Consider the following 22,505-nt stretch of genomic DNA (forward strand, 5'->3'; position numbering starts at 1 on the left):
TGTCGGGAGCCGGGGGCAGCTGCGCGCCCCCGCCCCGGCCTGCAGGCCCCAGTCCTGTCCCTCTCGCCTCACCCCGGGTGCTCCGTCCCGCACCCCTGCGGCGGCAGCCATGTTTGATACCCTCCTCCAGCCTAGCAGTAATGCTGTTTCATGCCCTGTTATAAAACGCTTCCTCAGGGAGAAAAGCATTTGCCCACCCCCGTGCAGCGCAGAGGCTGGGTTTTCCCCACTTGCTGGGGAGCTGGGGGAGAGAGACTGGTCGATCTGTAACTTTTGGTCATGAAAAAATCGACCGTGAGAGACCACCGTGACAAACGCTAGCGCAGATGGGGCAGCCCAGCTTGGGGTAGCCTGGCTGTGGGGAGGAGGGTGCAAGGAATAATTTCTCTGCATAGACAGATACGAAACATATGACTAATGCCTGGAAAGTAATAAAGGCAGGGACAGAAGCATAAGGGGATTTGGATGTTTTCTGCTCGCTCAGTTTTCATCCCTCAGTCTGCTACAGCATCTCTTGGCTGCCAGCACAGCTGCCCCTGTGGGGATACACGTACACCTCACGGACACGTGGTCCAATTCCGAAATACTGTCTCTGGGACGGGAGCACAGCCAAGGCCGCCAACACAAACTGCCCGGGATCACCAGGCCCTCCCTGTGCTGGGTTTACGCCTGCAGGAGAGATGGGTATCCAGAAGCAGCTGCCGCAAAAGGTGACACCTCGCGGTGTGGTCACAGGCACTCTGCTGGGCTGCTCGCTTCAGCTGCCCTTGGCAGGATTTGCACCAGCTGCGCATACTAACTATAACCAACACAGTTCTTATTTTCATTCTTCCCAGCGTGCATGCTACACCCCTCCCGTTTCATACCTGCCTTCTTCAGAAAGGAGTAAGATGCGTATCGTGTTTAGTACTCACATATGCTCTACAGTTCTTCCATCAAAGGGAAAATACACAATACTGCACGTGCCTATCCACACTCTGTATTTTATCTGTTCATCCTGTATACAACTCCAAAAGGACAGCAAAAATACATTCTTGTATTTTGTATTCTATACCTAGCATAGAATGGGAGTCTAATTTGGAAAATGCAATGACCACTTTGACATCCATAACATACAGAGTTGCATTTGTAGGAACACAGGTCACACACAAAGGCAGGACCTGTAGGACATTATAGCGCATTCACCTAACCCAACGACGCAGCTGCCAGGGTTGGAGCTGGTGTTTGATGCTTTTCATCCATCCATGTACTCACATCCCTCCATTCCCCTAACCATTTTACTAACCTTCCATGTTCCACCTAAACGGTTGTTTCTCTGCACATTTTTCTCAGTGGCTGTCTTGTATCTGGGTGTACACTGGATGGAACAAGATTTTTATATTAAGCATTTGAGATTAATTGTAATGACAATGCTTATAGGTCTGCAAGCAGTTAGTGCTGAACAAACTAACTGGATTATATTTTTTTTTTACTTGGTGCCCAGATACTTCAACTGAAGTTGTATGTATTCAGTTTCTAAGCTTGTGGGAAAAAAAAGGCACTAAAATTTACTTTTATTGTGGTTTAAGTGGTTTTAAGTTCTGTTGCCTGTGTTTTGAATGACAAATGTATAGAGAACATACCTAAATTGGGCAACTTAGTCTGTAAATTATAAGCTTAGGTCACATGCCATTTGTTGGCTGACTGTTCCAAAGATCATATTGCAAAGCTCCATTTGCTCTCTGTGCACCTTCTTCATAAATGAAGCTTTTAAAAACTGGGATGAAAGCTACACTGTGCAAGTTTGAGTACATGGATTCTGCTGCCTTTGGCAAATGGCAAATGTCCATCCTCAAAAACCTGCAATCAACTGTGAAAATATTTACTTAACATTTTTCCACCCCAAACAGGCTTATATTGTATTTTTATCACATCTACCTCTTCCTTTAGTAACAAATAACATTTGAGACATCAAGGCTTTAGTACCTTACTTCTAAGAGTATTAATTCACATGTATTAAATGTTAAGTCTTATAAATGCTAAGAAATAAGTTTTAAAAGTATACTTGATGTAGAAAGGACTTCTGTTTTGACTAAGGGCAAACTCTTTTGGTGTGAGGAGACATGCCAGCAACCTCTATTCTTGAGGTAAAGTTAAATTTCATAAAACGACAGGACTGTGTAGTCAAACATGTAGGACACGGCTGCGCATTAAAAGATCAAGGTTCCATATCTAGGTCTGCCATTAATCTCCTGTTGACTTTGCTGAGTGAATTGTTTCCTCTACACCTCTGTATATGCTGTCTTACAAACTAGGTCGCAAACTTCTGAAGGACTATTACTCCGTACAGGATGCACCTTTCATGTGCTGCAATGGGGGGTCTCCAGCCTTAGCCTAGTGATGTCTTTCCCTTGGCTGTATTGAACTTAGAGACTTTTTCCAAAACCACCTGCACTGCTTATCAAAGATGACATTGAGCTCTTTGTAGTACAGAAATCATAATCTTTCTAAGAATCAGTCTGTTGACTACTTGTCCTCCTTTTCATTCTCACTTCTTTTTTTGGTCAGTAGGAAGGGGAAAAAGAAGCGGAGGCATAGCAGCAGGAAAGTGCAGACTGTTCTGCCAGACCTCCTGTGTTTGATATCCACAGAAAAAAAGAAAAGGCACGTGAAGTGGCTGGTAATAGACTCAACCTTAATCCTGTAAAGTCAACACAGCTTCCAACATCTGGATTTACCTACCTATACTATTAAAATACAGTGTTCAGGTCATTGGGTGGTATGGATTTGAGGGCGGCTTTCACACTGAACTTTATTATTATGAGGAAATGAAGTAAGTCACAGTAGACAGAACTTACAATTTTGTACAGTACAAGGTACAGGCGGACAAAGGTGTACGTTCAGGGCCCCAGCTGCTAGCATAGTATCAACACTCAGTAAAACAACCACGGTGATACAGAGAAACAGGGTGAGACTGAAATAAAAGCTAAGAAAAGACAGACTTCAAGGACCAAAATGCTACTATCATGTCAGGCGTGGCACAAATACATATTAAGTATTTTGAATTTAAAAAATACCTAAATTCCATTTGGGAATCTATGTAACTTAATGTGAAAGCAATGTGAATCCTGCCAGCTTCACTGACTCAGGCATCTTGACTTCTCTGAACTCAGAACAGTTTATGCTGCCAACTTCTAGTTAAGTAGGATTTCACCTCTCGTATTCTCTTCCTCTTTCCTCTTATGTTGGCATAAGCCTCTCTGCAGAAAAGTTATATATTTCCAGATGAAGGATTGCAAAGTGGTTCACCTGTTTTTCTCATTGAAACAGTAATGCTTTCTCACGCACACAACCAAACAGGACGAGTGTCTCCACCTGGCAAACTTACTTGTGCCCAGCAGCCTCACTGTTGCCAAACTTTTTGTTTGTTGAATGAAAAGTAGACTGAATATATATGCTGATAGTACTGTAATGTTAACTCTGTGTTCTGAAAAAAATGGACAATACCTTACAGTAGAATATGGGATATAGCTTTCCAGTGTGTCTGTGTGAAATATCTGTTATCCAGCCATACCAAAATAAACAAATTGCTCGTTAGACTTTTTTTATGAACTTGCATTCAATTTCTACCTGTCAGAGAAAATGTTGATCAGAACACACATGTATTATAAAGAAAAGCAAGCTAAAATTTATTATGCATAAGCACAGAAGAAAAAGCCAAATACCTGACATTGACTTTTTATTGATTTTTGTGTAAAACACAGTCTATGGAAAAATAGATCAAAGCATTACTAATAATTTATAATAGCCCTGTTCAGAGAGACAGCACAAACAAATTGACAAACACAACGACAAAGAGAATATTGCACGTGGGAGACATACTATGCTCACTGCAGGACACTGCCAGCAAGGCATGAGAAACAATATATATAATGATGGAGATCATTGTTCAAGTCATTTCAGTGTGTCACTTATTTTAAAGGCTGTAATCTAATTAATTCAAGCAGTATCATATACTGATACCATATGAGTACTGCAACATTACTCGTAACATTGATAGAAAACTACAGGATGAACAGCCAAGAAATAAAAAAACTTGTGTATTACAAGGTGCACTGTCTGAAAGGAGCTATGCATATGCATCCATTACCACTGCATATATGAAAATATTATCCTGAAAAACTCAATCTATCTAATTTTTATGCACCTGATATATCTAACTTTCAGAGGAAATCTTCACACTCAGAGGAAAGCTGTTTCCTAACTATATTCATACCTGTGAAATTTATAGCCTTTTGGGAACTCATTGCCTTGTATTAATTAATAACCCCTGTAAATGCTAGCTGGGCAGCATGTATACCCAATAACATACAGACACACACACAGAGACACACTATTTTATAGGCAATTAATGCCAAATAAAAATACAAATGTACTTTCTCATGTTGGCACAGCATATAATGCACAATGTTGGAACAAAAAGTTAAATGTGGTACCAATTCACTGTAACCATTACCACAAGCTAGATATGCAAAGAACTTGCAAAATAATTCCAAAATAATTAATCTCTAAATAATTCAAGAGCACAGGTACTTAATTAACTTGTACATATTTGCCACAGTTAATAGAATTGTAAGATAAAACTAAAGACCCATACGGAACCTGTAATATAGACAATGTTAAGAAAGAATACCTTAATGTGCATAGAAAACAAATAACCTGTTGCTAAATACAGAGGTTTCAACTTCCTAATATGATGTGTACAGTTCTGTATTACATATTAAGCACTATTCTTTTTTACTGAACAGTAAAGAAGAGAAATAAAGATTATTTCACTATTCATTTTCCATTAGGCAGTAAGCAATTTATATAAAGCTACACAAAAATATTTTTATACCAGTCTATTTGTCAAAATATGTATTTATTCTCCTAAGTAACTAAGACATCTAAATGAATTTAGTTCATTATATTTAGGCAATCAAAAATAAAAATACAATTTTATCCTCAGGTCTTTTTCCAATGAGAAGTCCTAATGTGAGTTCTTCTATAGAAATCAATGTGTTTGATCACATGAATAGATTCCTTATGTGACTAAACATATGCATGATATGACACAGAATGTGTAGCAAATGCATGAGTGTCATTTTACTTTCAGATTTAACAGCGTCTTGTTAGAGTGACTTGGTCCTTAAAGAACACTACAAAATATTAAGTCACAAGTCAACTTGTCACTCCAGTTAGAAGTAAACACGGGAAACCATATGTCATTTTGTAGCACAAATATTTCACAAAATGTCTTCATATATTTGATCTAAAAATATCCTCTATTTGTTAATACTTTAATATTTCAACCTTTCAAGTAACTTATAAAATCAAAACACATTTTTAATTTTCTACACACACAGTCTGAAAAAAGGAACAACACATCATTATTCTCTCCAGACACCTTTGGCAGTTCAAAATTTAACAGTTTAAACATTCTTGAAGGAATTTAATGATGAAATAACTTTTTGCATAGGAAAGAGGGCCAATACATTTCTGTACATACTGTCAGTGGTTGCATTACAATACAATGGATATGGACTTTGACAGTAATTTTCCATTAGTACAGTATCTTAGTTCTGCAACATTATCACTATTGCATCAAACAGATTAGATAATTTCAGGGAACACGAATGTTAATTACCTATTCTACAGAAGTGTAGAATTACTATAAAATAATAGCAGCATATTTAATTTTGAAATGTAATCAGATTGTTGACAGTAATGGTTTCTGCCCTAAATTTGTTCAGAGGTATGAAATTCTGCTCTCAGTTATACCATCCCATTCTAGCAATTTTAGTCAGGTTTCGTGCATAGGACTGGGGTAGAACGTAGCATGGCATTTATCCCATTAAAATTCTGCAAGGCTTTGTGTATTCTAAGATTTTAAAAAATAATTTTATTTAAAGGATTGAAGCACAAATGCCTAAGCTTTGTGGGGTTTCCCTCTGCAGTAATGGAATAGGAAATTCAGTTACATGTAATTCTGCAAGGCTTTCAAGAAATATATAGCTTTATACATTGGAATGTATTTACAGACAGGCAAAGTAAGTTAGAAGTTGTAATTGTCACTTGTTCTTCATTTTTATGTGAAAATTTCATTCGTACTAGTTTAGGCTCCTGTCTATCTCCAACAATGACAGGTTTTTCACTTAATGTCTAGGCCACTCTCCATCATCTTTGAAAGGTCCTGGAGAATAGGTGAGGTGCCTGAGGACTGGAGGGAAGCCAATGTCACTCCAGTCTTCAAAAAGGGCAAGAAGGATGACCTGGGAAACTACAGGCTGGTCAGCCTCACCTCCATCCCTGGAAAGATGATGGAACAGATTGTTCTGGGTGTCATCTCAAAGCATCTGGAAGAAAAGAAGGTTATCAGAAGTAGTCAACATGGATTCACCAAGGGAAGTCATGTCTGACTAATCTGATAGCCTTCTATGATGGAATGACTGGATGGGTGGATGAGGGGAGGGCAGTGGATGTTGTCTACCTTGACTTTGGCAAGGCTTTAGACACTGTCTCCCACATCATCCTCACAGGCAAGCTTAAGAATTGTGGGTTAGATGAATGGATAGTGGGGTGGATTGATCAGTGGCTGGCAGACAGAGCTCAGAGGGTTGTGGTTAGGGGTGCAGAGTCTAGTTGGAGGTCAGTAATGAGTGGTGTCCCTCAGGGGTCAGTACCGGGTCCAGTCCTGTTCAATATATTCATCAGTGACCTGGATGAAGGGATAGAGTGTACCATCAGCAAGTTTGCTGATGACACAAAACTGGGAGGAGTGGCTGACACGCCAGAAGGCTGTGCTGCCATACAGTGTGACCTGGACAGGCTGGAGAGTTGGGCAGAGAGGAACCTTATGAAATTCAACAAGGGCAAGTGTAGGGTGCTGCATCTGGGGAGGAATAACCCCATGCATCAGTACAGGTTGGGGGCTGACCTCCTGGAGAGCAGCTCTGTGGAAAGGGACCTGGGAGTCCTGGTGGACAACAGGATGACCATGAGCCAGCAATGTGCCCTGGCGGCCAAGAAGATGAATGGCATCCTGGGGTGCATCAAGACGAGTGTGGCCAGCAGGTCGAGGGAGGTCATCCTTTCCCTCTACTCTGCCCTGGTGAGGCCACATTAGGAGTATTGTGTCCAGTTCTGGGCTCCCCAGTTCAAGAAGGACAGGGAACTGCTGGAGAGGGTCCAACAAAGGGCTACAAACATTATTAGGGGATTGGAACATCTTTCTTATGAGGAAAGGCTGAGGGACTTGGATATTTTTAGTCTAGAGAAAAGAAGACACCGGCGAGATCTTATTAATGCTTACAAATACTTAAAGGGAGGGTGCCAGGGAGATGGGAACAGTCTTTTTTCAGTGGTGCCCAGTGATAGGACAAGAGGTAACGGGTACAAACTTGAATATAGGAAGTTCCATCTCCTCTCAACATGAGGAGGAACATCTTTACTTTGAGGGTGGCAGAGCACTGGCACAGGCTGCCCAGAGAGGTTGTGGAGTCTCCCACACTGGAGACATTCAAAACCCACCTGGACGCCATACTGTGCAACCTGCTGTAGGTGACCCTGCTCTGGCAGGGGGGTTGGACTAGATGATCTCCAGAGGTCCCTTCCAGCCCTGACCATTCTGTGATTCTGTGATTCTGTAATAGTATTTTTCTTGTGTATCAAACCTCCATTTTCAAAAGGAATTCACTAACCTCTCATTTGATACAAAACATGTTTAAAGACATATGAAAAACTCCTTTAATTCTGGAAAAAAAAATGCAAATATTTTATTTTTCATCTCTAGATTTGAACATGCTTAAAATGAAAGAAAGTTCAACTGCCTCTTAATTTGCAACAAGCTGTGAATATACACAGGCTTGATGTGTAAGTTTGGGGAATATGGATACTACAATCAAAAAGAAAACTGTTGTAGATTTTTTTTAATTTGAAATGAAATTAAGAACAACTAAAATGAACCCTTTAGATTTAGGTTGGTGTAACTGGAGACAGAGTTTGATTCTGAATTTTTCTTTTTCTATGGAGCTGTTGGTTTCATTACAAATAGAAATAATGAGATTTACAGGACTAGTGATGTTTAAGGATAAATTCAAGCTTAAGCACTGTGTATTTCTGATGTATCATATCAATGACAAATTCTTGCAAAGTAATAAACAAGTGAAGGTTCAGCTAAGAAAGTCAGAGATCCTAAACAGTACAAATATAGACAAGAAAAATATAATTACATAGAAGTAAAGAAAATTAGGACACATTCTGGTTCACTGAAATAAAGGTTTTGCTAATTAGGCAGGAGTATCCTGAAAGTACGAGTTGAGTTTGGCTGTTTTTTTAGAGAAGAGTATAACCTGACAAAGCAGTATTAATAAGTAATTGTGAACGTTCTTTTGAAACCCACAGGAAATGCAAATGTCAAGTTTTAGAGATAAATTCATTTTTAAGTATAAGAATAATAATAATTTTGTTTCTCAAAAATTCAGCAATATCCCAGAGATACTTGTTGTAAAAGTATGACCTTTATATAAAAATAGAAGATTGGATTTGCACAAAAAGATACTAAGAATTTAAGACAGACTCTGGGAAATTCATGTATAATAACTGAAACTCCAGTGTAGAAACATATAGAACATAAGAATTGTGATGCTTCCCTGTTGTATCAACTTACTGGAAGTTTCACAGTGAAAATGGATTTTTATTGTTGCAGATTTCTCAGCTTTTTTTTGGTTTGTTTGTTTTGTAATGTTTTCTGATATTTTGAAATAATTTGAAAATCAAAACCTACTTGCTTGCACACATATCTGCAAGGCTTTCTATACATGTATAACACTTTCGAATTTTCATTATATGATGTATGGAAATAAAAATATGCCAAAGGTCTAAAATCCTATGTGATACTTTGAAAAAAATGACCCTGTTAGTACAATACCATTTGCTTACAAGATGTACAATTACACCATAATTGAAACTGGTTTTGCATATTCAAATCATGGAATGGTGTAAAACCACACACAAATAAATACACTGTACATGTGCAATACATCATTACAAATTAATTTAAGTTGTTTCAAAACCTGATTATTTCCTAAATTATTAACCCTATTAGTCTATATTGTGAACTCACTAACCCAGAAGTATGGTTTTAAGAAAAGAAACACTGTCCAGAAAATGTGGTATTAATAAACAGCACTCTGACACATATGGTCTACGTCAAAGAAATATCTGGGAAGCATGATTATAATAAAATATTGTTGTGATGCAACTGTGCAAAGGAGCATTAAAAAATTCTGATTTCATACTCATCTGCCCTCTCTAATTCAAAACAAAAGTATTTTTGTAGTTATCTGAAGTAGTAGTCTTCTAGTTATAAATTTCTCATAGTTTGGTTGAGAGCTTGTACTATATGCCACACAAGTCCACAGTGACTTTACTAAAGTCCTAAAAATACATGTTTATGACCAAAAAAGCCCACCCAAACATCTGCAACAGTGCTGACAAATATTAGTATATTAGTCTCTTATCACATCACAGTTATCCTTTCTGGGGAGAGATGTGGAACAGACCCACTTGCTTCTTCTATAACATGGCTTTTCTCCCATCCTCTTCGAATTCTCCTCAGTTTCCTACTTACACATGGCAAAAGTAAAATGATCTTACCTAGAATTACAACAGAAGGCAGAACAAGGGCAAGAACAAAATTTGGTGGTGTATAAAATCTGTAATACTCTTCTTCAAAAGCTCTTTTCCATCCGTAAATCAGTACATGGAAAGTACTTATGAGCAGAGCAACATATCCAAGTGTAGACTTTGAAAAAAGAGAAAACAGGGAAAAAAGATGAGATAATAGTACTTGGTCCTTCATCTGACAGCTCTAACCCATTATGTTAACATTTCTATTAGGCATCATGTTAAAATCTCTTACCTGTACACTATTTTAGCAATACGTGGGTTTAAGTTCACATGTTCTGAAAACTACAGACCGAACTGAACACTTATTTACAACATATCTCTGCTTCTAGCATCTATAGGCCTTAGTCAAAGCTGAAATGAAGATGATGTTTGCCCAAACTCTAAATAATGGAAGTCAACTTCAGGATACGTGTGCGAATAGGGAACAATCCCAGTGATGTGACTGGAACATCAGTTGTGATTGGAAATTAAGTTCCCCATTTCTTAACTATGAGGGTAGATCACTTCCAAGATTCATGATTATGGAACAATGCAATTCTGCTGGAAGAGATCTGGGCCTAACGCTCCAGATTTTTATCACTCAGAGAGGTGCAGTTTGCTTCTTCCTTGCCTGAAGTTGGCATAAACCATCCCTTACCTTTCTCCATCAGCTGTTGCCTACTGGAATACCTGGACTGCAGGACAAGGCAACAATGCAGTTTATAACAGGTAGTGCTGGGTGAAACATGAAGCAGAAGGTTCCCACAACACCCTGCAGAGGACCTCTTATCCTGTAATCTAGAGTATGCCACAGAAGGTAGTGCTAACAGGGGTCATTCACCGTTTCTGCGCATCTGCCCTTTTAACAACCCTGTATTTGTATTGCTCTGCAGATTTGCGTTAAATGTATTAGCCTTGACTTTCCCAAACCGTGGTAAAAAAAGATTACTATGCTTTGAATTTTGGTGGTGATCAAATGAAGAAAAACTCTTTTTGGCCAAGACTGATGTAATGACTAACTTGGTTGGGAAGCATTTGTAGAAAATCATCAAAATGGAGAATCAATATTAAGAAAGGTAACTGGCTACCAAGTTTTGGTTTAATTCCAGTAAACAGAGAGGCAAAGAAAAATGCAGCCTAAGGGTCTATTATAGCTAGTGAAATAATTAATTCTTTCTACTTCAAGATTAACCAGATTCTAGGGAAAGGAGAATGTTTGAGACAATACCATTTCCAAGGATTCACGGATATAATGGTATAAAAAGGAAAATACTTTTGTTAATTTCTAGAGTTGGTACCGTGTTTTTCAGCTTGCCAATATTTATGCCCTTTTTTGCCAATGGTTTCAGAGCCAAGTTGGTACATTTTAGATGTGCTTCACCCTTTTTAAAAAAAGAACAATTTGCTCCTAAAATATTCCATAAGAAACAGAACAATCAGACAACCACTTGTGGATATGAAAATGGTACACGCAGTATCTGAACGGAAGTTCTGGCAAGAAATTTGGGCAACAAACAATACTATAAAATCTGATGTTTGAATATGTTATCGCAGATTTTTGCTGGTACGATTGTCCTGAATTCATTGCTGTTGTATCACTGCCAGCAGAGAAAAGGGCACAAGTGAATCATATCCCTCATTTCTTCATCAGGCTTACTGATAAGAACTATAACGATTCTTGAAAAAGAAACAAGAGGGAAATATTCTATAGACTCTTCCCAGATTTTTCAAAAAAAGTGCTAATTCTTATTTAAAGTTCATCTGAAAACTACAGTTTTGAGACAACTATGTATGTGTTTCTATCTAATGGCCAAAATAGAAGCTAACAAGTACATCAATACATTTATCAGCACATTTATAACTAACAGCACAAGGACAAGAAAAACATATGATGCATCACCATTAAGTTCTTTTTTTTTTCCCTGTGAAAGGTTGCCATATGCTTCTTAGAAGTGTTGGTAGGGCACGTGCTAGTATGTACTGGACCATTTCAACCACTCATCTGAAAATCTGACAACAAAGACACTCCCATAGGAGCTTCTGTCAGCTACTGATGGTATTTTCTTCTACCAGGCCCTTAATTGCCGTATTTCTGTACTGTACTTTTGACAGTAATGACACTGCTTAGCTAGAAAGAGGATGCCTCAACACAACTTAGCATTCTGCAGTCTTTGGTTTGTTTAGTCAGGGCGAATCTGCACTAGAAAGTTCTGTTAAGTGCATTTATCCTAGCTTGCAGCTACTGACAATGACTTCTCCAGAAGTACAAGCAAGACTGGCTGCCTTTGCTACTGAAGTAAAACCCCACTGCAGGAGGCTGTGTCAATACAAAACTCCTGTTTGTTATAAAGACTTGATTTTTCTGTATCTGCAAATGTTCAAAGACTACAGCAATGGCTGTACAGTAGTAAAATGAGGAAACTCAGAACCGACTGAAGCACGCTTGGACAAAAAGACATCAGCTAGTGCAGCAGCTGGGCAGCTGAACAGTAAAAATAAAATCAGTTGGTAGCACTGGATCATACTACAAATCTTGGCCAGTGGTGATGTCAGAAAGCCATATTCCAAAGTTGACCACCCTTTGGATGCTAACATGACAGATGTTTCAATTATCGAGAAATAAATTATGATTGTGCTGTGGGAGTTCTTAGTTGCTAGGAAGCAGTCTGGTTAATACTGGAAAGGTGAGAGAGGTGCTGTCCTTCAGGTATGCAAGGTTATTTTCTTCTGCACAAGCTTATGACTGAACAATGTGGAAGAGAGAATACAGGGATTAAAGATAATGGATTTCCTGAAATGTAGTTGTGCTTCATATGGATTATACATATGGCATTTCTCTTATCCTTTCCTGGCTTCTTAAGACACAAAAAGAGAGCGATGAATGTGTCTACAAGAGCTGGAGGATCAGTTACACCAATGTTACCACAGGGAGGCCAGGAGAGGCACAGGATGCTAACTTCTTTAAGAGCAGAAGCCTTTTGGAAGCAGCAAGAAGGGATACTTTTACTTTACTGGTAAATTCACATTGGTGAGTGAGTAGCAATATCAGTTGTAAGTCTTGGGAACCCTCTGCCTAGGCTCTAGGACAGCTGCTGGGAAAAGGGGAAGAACATCTTTGGTTGCTTTGCTTCCTTATCTTCCATAATACCGTGTTTCCTGGAAGCTGAGTAATAGATTAGCACATTTCCTATGGACTTTCCAATCTTTTAGCTCTTCTCTAAGTCTTCCCTGTTCTGTTTCTTTTCCTTCCTGATCAAAGTCAGTTTTTTAGCCAATGTGGGAGATTACCAGCTAAGGCCACTGATAAACTGGACAAACTGGCATTTTTTTGGGGAAAAAAAAAAAAAGTGTTAGAAGAGGAGAAAAATCCCTAAAACGTTACCAGGAAGATGTACATATATTGAGACACAAATCTGCTGTGGGACAAATCTGCTTCAGGGATTTCTACCTTCACAATGGTCATGTAGTTCCAAGCAATTGATATGTACAAAGGTATTTTCCAAAGCCTACGTTTATGCAAGGTATACTTCAGATTCCACCAGTAACAGGATATTGCTAAACTTATAAACAGGCTGTAGCAATTCTGACCGGAATCTTATCCGTAAACCTGCTAAACACTCAGGCCTCATTCTTCTTTACTTTGGGGGAAAAGTATCCTATTCTTGTGGGAGAACCAAGGCAAGGTAGCCCTTCCTCAAAGTGTGTGCGCAAGAAAGTTTTAGTAATATTGTCTCCAAAAAACGTTAGGATTGTGCTGGCAGATAAAAGGAATGTCTACAAAAAGATCAGCTTCCTACTATGCAGGTGACAGATTTGCACTGATTTTTGCTAAGAAACACAAAAGCTCAGCTTTCAAAGCCAGTCTGCTCTGTCCATTGCCACTTTGAGTGGTGTGCTTTGGACTTGAACTGTTAAACTGGAAAACAAAAGTGTTAGTCATTTATGCTTACATTATATATTTACAATTCAACTTCCTTCAGAAGACTGAAGGACCTGATGCAGCACTGCTTGCAGACAATATTCTCCGTTTCCATGTATTTTATGTGAACACACAAGGACTGGTTTTAATAAATGTCTTTTTCTGTTCACTGTGTATTAGTTTAGGCTAGTTATTCTGCCTGCTCTGACAAAAAACAAATTCTTTTTTATTTCTTGCCCATGTCTACCTTTGTTCCTTATCCAAGTATGTCTAGAAGAGAAGAGTCCTCAAGTGGCGTTTAAGAAAACTGATTCATTGGTTTATCAGCTCCAGCTTCTTCCCTACATTTAAGAAAACTGATGCATTGGTTTATCCACACCAGCTTCTTCCCTGCTTCTTTCTTTAGTAAGCTCCAACTCTGGGTCATGTTAAGATGCCTGCAAAGTTTCATGCTATGTTTCCATCATCTAGGCTCTTGTATTGAGCAAACTCTTCATCACTGTCTGGTTCTGTGGCTCCTCCATCTGGATGTTATGAGTGTTTCTCTCTGAATCATGATGAAGTAATCAGATATTTGTTTTGTACAGTGGTCAGCTCTGTACTGCAGCAACTCCAAGTTGTCTCAGCTCCTGGTACGGCTGCCACAGTAACTTCCTTTTGCATCACTGTTCAACCTTCTCATATCTCACTTTGTTCATATTCATACTCTGAGGGAATGAGCAGAGCCTGCACTGCTTTTCCTCTCAAAGTCCTTTTCCCTTGATCAAGCAGGCTGGAATTTATGGGGATGGTGACACCTGTGTTGTGAAACCAGACTAGGTAAGATGGAGGCATCTCCAAAATAATTGGGGATATCAAAGACAGCAATGATTTCTGGGCAAAAACATTCACAACTGGGTTTTCTTTTCAGTTTTAGGAAGACTGTAGGAGGTCTGTTTGAACCACTATAGGTAGGGGAGATGCTGCTCAGGGCTCGCACTACTGGAACAAGGCTAGAAAATAGTCTATACTGTATATGTTGATAATTTGTTAATCCTAAACTCAGATTTTGCTAATAGGACTCCAGACTGAGTATGTTTTAGTGGTTAAACTCTTTAGAAGAGGCCAGACCTTTATTTTGATGAAACTGTATTAAAAAAGATGAGCAAGCAATAGTATGTTGTTCTCAGTGGGAAGTGCTGAGGTGAGAAACTGTGTGAGTATGCTGACTGACGGATTCATCATCTGTCAGATGCAAAACAAGTTCAGCAATTATTATGGCAAATCATCTGAGATTCAGAACTAAAGCTAGAGACACAATGCTTTTCCCAGCTATAAAAAAGCAGCACTGAGATGATGGGCTAATAGTTCCACTGTTTGTTGCCCTGACTTAGAGAAGATTGAGGAAATTAAGTTCCAATTCACTTCATCGTATTGCACTTCAGTAGAAGAAAAATACAAAAGACAGTAATTATTATGATGTTTTAGCTGTTCTACTTGCATACTGGGTACAATGAAGCTTATGCAGAAATGCAGACTCTTTGTACTTTAGTGAGGGATCACTGAAAGTGTGTTTTCTGATTGAATAAAGCAGGAGGACTTTTTTGAAGGACAATTAACTAAAGGAAGAACAACTTACATCCTGAAAAGTAACCAATGACAAAGTAAAGTATGTTTAATAATTATTAACTTTAAGGACATTTTTAGTAGTTCAGTATTTTTTGTGATTAAAAATTGCAAATGATCGTAATTAATTACCAATACCAGTTCTCTTCAGCATGTAATTCAGTATCAGCTGTAACATACCTTCAGAGCCAACAACTTGATCCCAATCAAACTCCTCAAAATACTGACAGATGATTCATTAAAGTTCATAATTATTTAAGTTTGGAACTATTTTGACTTTATTTACAGTAGAAATAAGTGCAGTAAATATGACACAATAAAATGTGCCCTTGTAGACGCATCGCTATGTGATCATTGTATGGGTTTTGACTCAGTCACACAAGCCTGAAATTTGGAAATCTGAGTAAGGAAAAGTAAGACGTAAATGCTGGGTTTGTGCCTGGAAATCATTAGTAGATAAACGCATCACCTCACTCATGAGTGAATGCATATTTTTCCCTTTTGCGCTAACATTTTACATCACCCAACAGCCGTACTATTGTCCCCGCACAGAGAACTCTGGATGGTAGGGATGTTGTAACAATACAAAATGGGTATTTACTCCCTCTGAAGGCTCAAAACCATGAGTGAGAAAAAACAGTTCTGTCAGGGGAACTCTTACTTTGAAAATTTTTTCAGCAAACTTTTTGTAGGCCTACCTGGAGTGTTCCACCAAGGGAAACCCTAGGGGAAAGGAAGACATTACTTTACAGACAGAAGACCTCTGCCAACTTCAGCCAAGTAAGTGTTCCCCATCACTCCCTTTAAAATGTCTGTAGAGGTGCAAGTCAAGCCCTGAACAGTAAAGTCAGTGCCTGTTTGCTGAAGGCAGGAATTTGTAAACAGTGACAGGACTAAGGCAATATTATTACAGTGGCTACCTTGAAAAAACATTAATCAGAAAAGACTGAGTTAAGACTAGAGTACTGAATCCAACGTCAGAGAACAAAACAAAACATAACAAACCCCAAAACTGCGTGTACACACTTAGGAAATTTATCACAACATCGAATCTTAATAAAATTTCCACTGACTGCTACCTAAAACTAGTGGCAATTTTGTTTGAAAGCAAACAATAAGCTGTTTATTAACATCTATATTTCTCAGCATTTTATGCTGGTTAGGTCTGCCTATTGTAGATATTTATCTGAGGAAGGAGGGCAGCAGAAGGCATGCCAGGACCTGGAAAAGCTCTGCTTTTAACAAACAAAGCTGTCAGAGGGCTGTGCAGTAAAAGTCCTGCAGCACAAATTAAGTCTTCAATTTTAACAGTTGTAGGCATTTACATATAGTAGTATCTCATCACTATCATTGCCTTTAGCGAGTTTGTCCAAATTTATCTAATTTGAATTTAGCCAGAAATTCTAACAATGGAAAAGGAATAGATTAGTGCTCATTTGGTCTTAGCTATGTTGGTTATTTAAGACCAAGAAGTATAAAATGCAAATTCCTATTCTAACACTCAAAAAATGCTTCATGGTAATGTATCTGCTGAGTAAGCATATCTTGTTTTTATTAACTTACCAGAGAGAGGGGAAAAAAAAGCTCTCATCATGTTGCAAAGTGCTTTTGCTCATGATCATGATCACCACCATCATCATGATCATCATCAAGGAATTGTTGTTAACAACAAAACCCCCTTATTAAAAAAGTAACACACCTGAATAAAACTGAACTCCCTCCAGTTTAAGGCACTGTTTACTGAAGGGATGGAAGTTACTGCCAGCAACGCAAGCAATCCAAGACTCATTATTCCAAAGGAGACATACATTTCAATTCGCCACACTTCTTCCTCATTCCAAGAATTTTCAACATTTGCGTGAACCTGACAAAAGAGCAGAAAGGAAGCACTTTATTCTCCAGAATATTTAAAATATCAACAGAAGTTATTTTGCTGAATGAAAATTTACAGTCACCGGACAACTATAAAATGGGGTCAAATATTTCAGAAGTTTCCTCATGTCTTAGAGAAAAACAACTATTTCCTTATTGCTGGTATTGGCTCTTGTTAGACTGAAAATATGTAAAACATGGAAACTTAGATGAATTGTTAAAAGAAAACGTAACATTATATAGTATTTGTAACAATTATGTTATAAAAACAGATAAATCTGCACATTGCTATATACTGTAGAAAAGTTGCTGTGTTCTTCAGACCCTGGAAACTTAAATTCTATAACATAAATTGGGTAAACCTGTAATTTGGTTTTAGTTTGTTGCATTTAGAAAGAATTTAGCATAATTTCCTGTTTTTGCTTCAGCTCCCTATGCTGAGTCCAAGTTATTTTGCCTCTTCCACTGTTAACATCACATACATCCAAGATTGTTCTTGTTGGAGAGCTGTACCAGAAAAAAGAAACAACTCAGGTCCTTAACAATTAAGAGGCTTGCATATTCAATTATTTTTTCACTTTCAGGTAAACTATTGTGACATGGCATATCTTGAAAGAGGTTCACCAGGATATTAACAAGTGAGAGTTTTACAATATTAAAACCAAGGTCATTTCTTAGTAAAAGTGTCAGTGGGTCCTTTAATAAGTACGAACAATTACAGTTTCTTGCTGCCTTTTATAGTTTTGCTCTTCCTGCCTTCCTCTTAAGTTCAATTTTTCATGCTAGCCCTTTCAGAATTTGGACCCAGTCCCTGTTAATTTGTTTCATTTGATTTGATTTCCTTAGTTTGCTTTTCTTTCCATTCCATCACATCTCTCTCTCCTGCAAATTTTATGTGCTGAATGGCAATGCTGCTTTTCTGCTGCTTTACAGGTGACAATAAGCTACCTCACTGACAGACAGGAGCATCTGACCCTCTTCTAGAGGATGACAAGATTTGTCAGAGATTGTTTCAGGGTTATGCAAGACTGATTGCTCCTGGGAACTGTAAGTCAGTTTATATTGCCTGTAATGGATGATGTTCACAGAATTTTTAAAGAATAAAAGAGATTTACCACTTGTCCAAAATGTTACAAAGTAACAGCATTTTCATTTTGTAAACACAGGTGTATCTGTAAGCATTATTACAGTATCTACCCTTACACTTTTTTCACACTTGTAAACGCACTTCTGATATACATGCTTCCCCCATATGTGAAGTATACATAGAGAAGGATATACCTCAGAAACTCAGAATTTTCTTGCTGCTGCTCTTATCCTGTCTATCGTACATTCTCCTTGTCTATATTACTATCAGGGATTTAAGTGGGACACATCCTTTATTTCCCCTACCACACAAGTAGGTGCACAGGTGTTTCTTTTAGTCTCCCTTCTTACTTGGCACTCGCTATACATAAGATAACCCATAGCATTCTCCGCTGAAAACAGTGGAACAGATTAAGAAAACATATATATTGTATTCATGAGCCATATGCATACAGCCAAGGCATTTCTGGCTTACTGAACTAAAGATTGGCTTACCTGTTGATATGCCATATTGAGGAACAAGTATCGCTCCGATCTCCTCATAGGTAAGCAGAGGCTGTATGCCACATGCACTGTTGCGAAGAAAAAACTGAGCAAGCCAAGCTGCTTTCGGCACTGGAGCCAGTTATCCAGCCAGGGTGGAAATCGCCTATACTTAGTACCGTAGTAAAGCTGATAAGCAGCTGCAATAAGGCCTGATAAATACACTAGAGAAAGTAAAGTGATAGCAACAATTGGTAGAGTCTTGTTCACGATCTCAATGGGGATCTTGTAAAAGTCACTCTGCTGATTTCTCACGTATGGATGGATTACATCTCTGATGAAAGAATAGATGAAGAAAAACGTTGCCAGGCTAATGGCAATCACTACAGGCCCCTTCCACAGTGTGAACAGTCGCAGAGGTAAGTTTTCAATCTCCCTTGAAGATGACAATGCCCCCAGATCAATAGGAGTAAAACTGAGCTGACGGGCAAGCTCAATAACTTGATGGCGAGCCTGAACATTGTTACTGCATATATAGACCTGTTGGGAAAATCAAGTAAATTGTCTGTAGTCAGAGAAAGAGATGCAAAGGTAAAAAAAAAAAGGTAAAAAACAACCACAAAAAAAACCTTAAGGGCCTCCAGGACAAAACCATAGCACTACTACTAAAACTGTACACTGTTATCCCAGCTTCTATCCTCAAGGTGAGAATGAAACCATATACAAATCCAGCCACAGTGAAAATATGTACACTGATTAGCAACAGAGTAACCAAAACAAAATAGTTTTTTATTGGCAGTTAATAATGAGCTGACTGTGGGATGCTCAGGTAATCTGCACACTGAACCCCCACCCACTGAAATGTCTACAGGACTGGACTGAACTTGAAACAACAGCTAAAAGCATTTCAGAAAATCATGAGTCTCAAAAATACAGGAATCTTGAATGATGACCCTAAAACAGCTGTACCATAAACAGAATGAAAAGCAGAGAACCGTATAATCTCTCCATGTATAACAATTTTAGCTTGATTTCACAATCCAGATTTCCACAAAAGTTGAATGTTTAACAGAAAAGACAAAAACTAGCAGCCAAATAAGAACTCCTCTGAAGACCAGTTTACCACATAGTGAAAGAAATGCAATGCACTGCTACAAAGTACTTTAAAGTTACTTTATAATTTACAGTGGGCTATAGTTTGCCCAAGACTGTTTGCTGATCATCCTCATTAGAGCAAACATGATCACTTTTGACAGAATTTAATTACTTCTAGTGCAGTGCTATTCTGAAAGGGGATAAAAATAGTACTGTGAGGTGATTTATAAAATTATGCTAATTCTATATCAATTGCATTCCATTTAAAATCTACCTGAAGTGCCAGAAAACTAATATAGTCTCCAGTAGTTCATGTTACACCAGTCATTTCTCATGCATTTCTCAGAATCCATAAAGCCGTGAAGGACTGGGTTCTTGCACAGGCTTAAATCCTTTGTATCACTTCAGCAAAGCATGAAAAACATAAAGCTGCCTTTTCTATATGCAGGATGGATTTGGGGAACATAATGGGAAGGAATTTGAACATGATGTTCCCAAGCAGTCCTGGATCGAGTGAATGATGTCTTAGAAACATATGTGCCTCCTTCTGTTTCCTCATATTTATAATCTTGGGGCATTAAAAAAGCTAGATAATTTCTCTCATTCTATTTGCTGTTACGTTGAATGCAAGCATTTTTAGAATAGCTGACTACTGAGTTCAGGACCTCAGATTTCTGTGCACCTCTTTCAATAGTTCACCTCACATAAACCAATACTGAAACTAAAATATACTGGGAAAGGCTGCCTCTATTCTTGCATAGACTCCTTATATATAAGGATAAAAATTAACGTATTTCCTACAGAAGACATTAAGACCCAACTCCTCTCCTCTGTCTGTAGTCATCTAAAGGTCAACTTTCTAGTCTAAGCTAGTACCAACATTTCCTCTGCAATCTTCAAAGAGGCACCCCAGGGGACAATTAGGACCACTTATTCTGTATGTCTTACAGTGGGATGAACTAGACTCTGAAAGTTTTATTGGCTACTAAAACTTAAGCTAAAGGCCCAACATTTTAGGTATGTTATGTCAGGCAGGATGAATCCCATGAGTTCTGGCTGCTTACACTCAGTTCCTGTCATTTTCATCTTACAAACAAGTTAAATTAATACAAGTAGAACATTTACCTGTCTGCTGGCATCTTTTGGTCCTAACTGCAGTGACCAAGCTGAAACGACATTGAATCCTTTGACAATCAGGGAATCTGGGAAAAGTGATGCCAAATACTCTGCATTGGAGTCTGGATATTGGTCTACTCTTGTATTATTGCTGACATCAATCAGAATTTTACCAGCGAGTAAATGCTTGAGGTCCCACAAAGAGGCATAATGTTCTCTGTGTATGGCTACAAAAATGATATTTGTTTTTGCTACTGCATCTTCATGGTGAGTGACATCAACCACATGGGGAAAGAACTCGGCAGCAAGTTTAGGGTTTCTGCTTCCTACGACCACGTGGTACCCGCATCTGATAAGCCTAATTGTCAATGATTTAGCAAAGTCTCCACTTCCGATGATGCCTATTGTGATCTTACTGACATCCTTGATGCCATTGGCCACGTTTGGTAGAAAAGTTTCATTGAGGTTCTTAGGACTTCCCATCATCGAGATTGATTCCATACTTCCAAGACACCAAACCTACAATGATTTCTTCTGGGGGGGAAAAAAAAAATAAAATAGAAAACAGAAAGCAACAGAAGGAAAAATGCAGCATCATAAAATTTTACAAGACATTAGAATTCATAAACACCTCTGAGAGCAAAATGTCATTCTAAGTTTCATGTTATATTTCCTCCTTAATAAAGTATGTGCTAACCAATTTTGTCTTGCAATGTGTCACTAATACAAGGAGAAACATAAAATACTTCAAGCACTTCAATAATACAGTTACAGAAGTAAATTATATTATTACCATCTTCTCCTATTCCCTATATTCCACTCTGCTGGAATATTGGACCACAAGATAACCTTGTGCTCCTGAAAGTAATGGTCAATGGAATAATGAGAAGAAACAGGTAAGGTAAACTGGGTAATTATGGAAAATATTAGAGGATAGACATAGCTGGCCTGTGGCTGGCATGAAGATGGTGAGTTCATGGAAGCTGAATTCTATTAAAAGCTTATGCAGGTTATTATCGTGGTATCCTATATGGGCCACAACGGAAGGGATGCAAAAGTCTCAAAGCTGCGAATGCCATGGCTACCACCATGACACAGACATCCATCTGACATACTCACCAATCAGTCAGGGAAATGGGCAGCACACATGGATCCAATGGCAAAGACAATAAGGGAAATTTGTCAATGCGTATTCATAAGATCTCTAATGACACTGCTAGGTCAGACTCCTAGGTCTCGCCATGGATGTATAAGGATTAATTGTGGGTGCAAGGGTAAAGGATTCAAGGCCATGGGCCACAAATATGCCTAACAGAATTGTTTTCATCAGGCAGAAAAGATAAATCCAGGAGACAAACAGATGGGACATCATTCCACAAAAAGCTAATGGCAGGAAGAGAAAGATTTCATGCAATAATAAAATGGAAGAGAGTTTTAGGACTCAACTTCAGTGCAGTAAGGGCAGTTTTGAAGAAGAACAGAGGCTAAGGCTCACAGAAAATTAAAAGAAACACTGCTATAGCTTTGGAGAGAAGAGGTCACAGACCTGCAGCAAAGCTGTAACAAAGACAAAAAGATGTAAAAACCCAACAAACAACCCACAGGAGGGAAGTCTTCACATGAAATCACAGTTATGATGTAA

The 22,505-nt window shown here is 38.4% G+C and overlaps 2 protein-coding genes across 2 annotated transcripts in view; both read right to left on the reverse strand.

Moving 5' to 3' along the window:
* CFAP69 (cilia and flagella associated protein 69) overlaps positions 1–111 on the reverse strand; it is a 30,465-nt gene extending 30,354 nt beyond the window's left edge. The window contains exon 1 of the mRNA XM_009890357.1: positions 73–111. Within this exon, the coding sequence (XP_009888659.1) occupies positions 73–111 (39 nt within the window). The remainder of the gene's footprint in view (positions 1–72) is intronic.
* Positions 112–9,524: 9,413 nt separating this feature from the next.
* STEAP2 (STEAP family member 2, metalloreductase) lies at positions 9,525–21,364 on the reverse strand. Its single transcript, XM_009890355.1, has 4 exons — positions 20,873–21,364; positions 18,665–19,192; positions 16,911–17,075; positions 9,525–9,823 (listed from the first exon to the last, which is right to left on the reverse strand). Exons 1-4 carry the CDS (start codon positions 21,362–21,364, stop codon positions 9,539–9,541), a joined length of 1,470 nt encoding a protein of 489 aa, XP_009888657.1. The 3' UTR covers positions 9,525–9,538.
* Positions 21,365–22,505: the final 1,141 nt, after the last annotated feature.

Source organism: Charadrius vociferus, unplaced genomic scaffold, assembly GCF_000708025.1.
Source record: "Charadrius vociferus isolate BGI_N301 unplaced genomic scaffold, ASM70802v2 scaffold348, whole genome shotgun sequence".
Taxonomy (NCBI): domain Eukaryota; kingdom Metazoa; phylum Chordata; class Aves; order Charadriiformes; family Charadriidae; genus Charadrius; species Charadrius vociferus.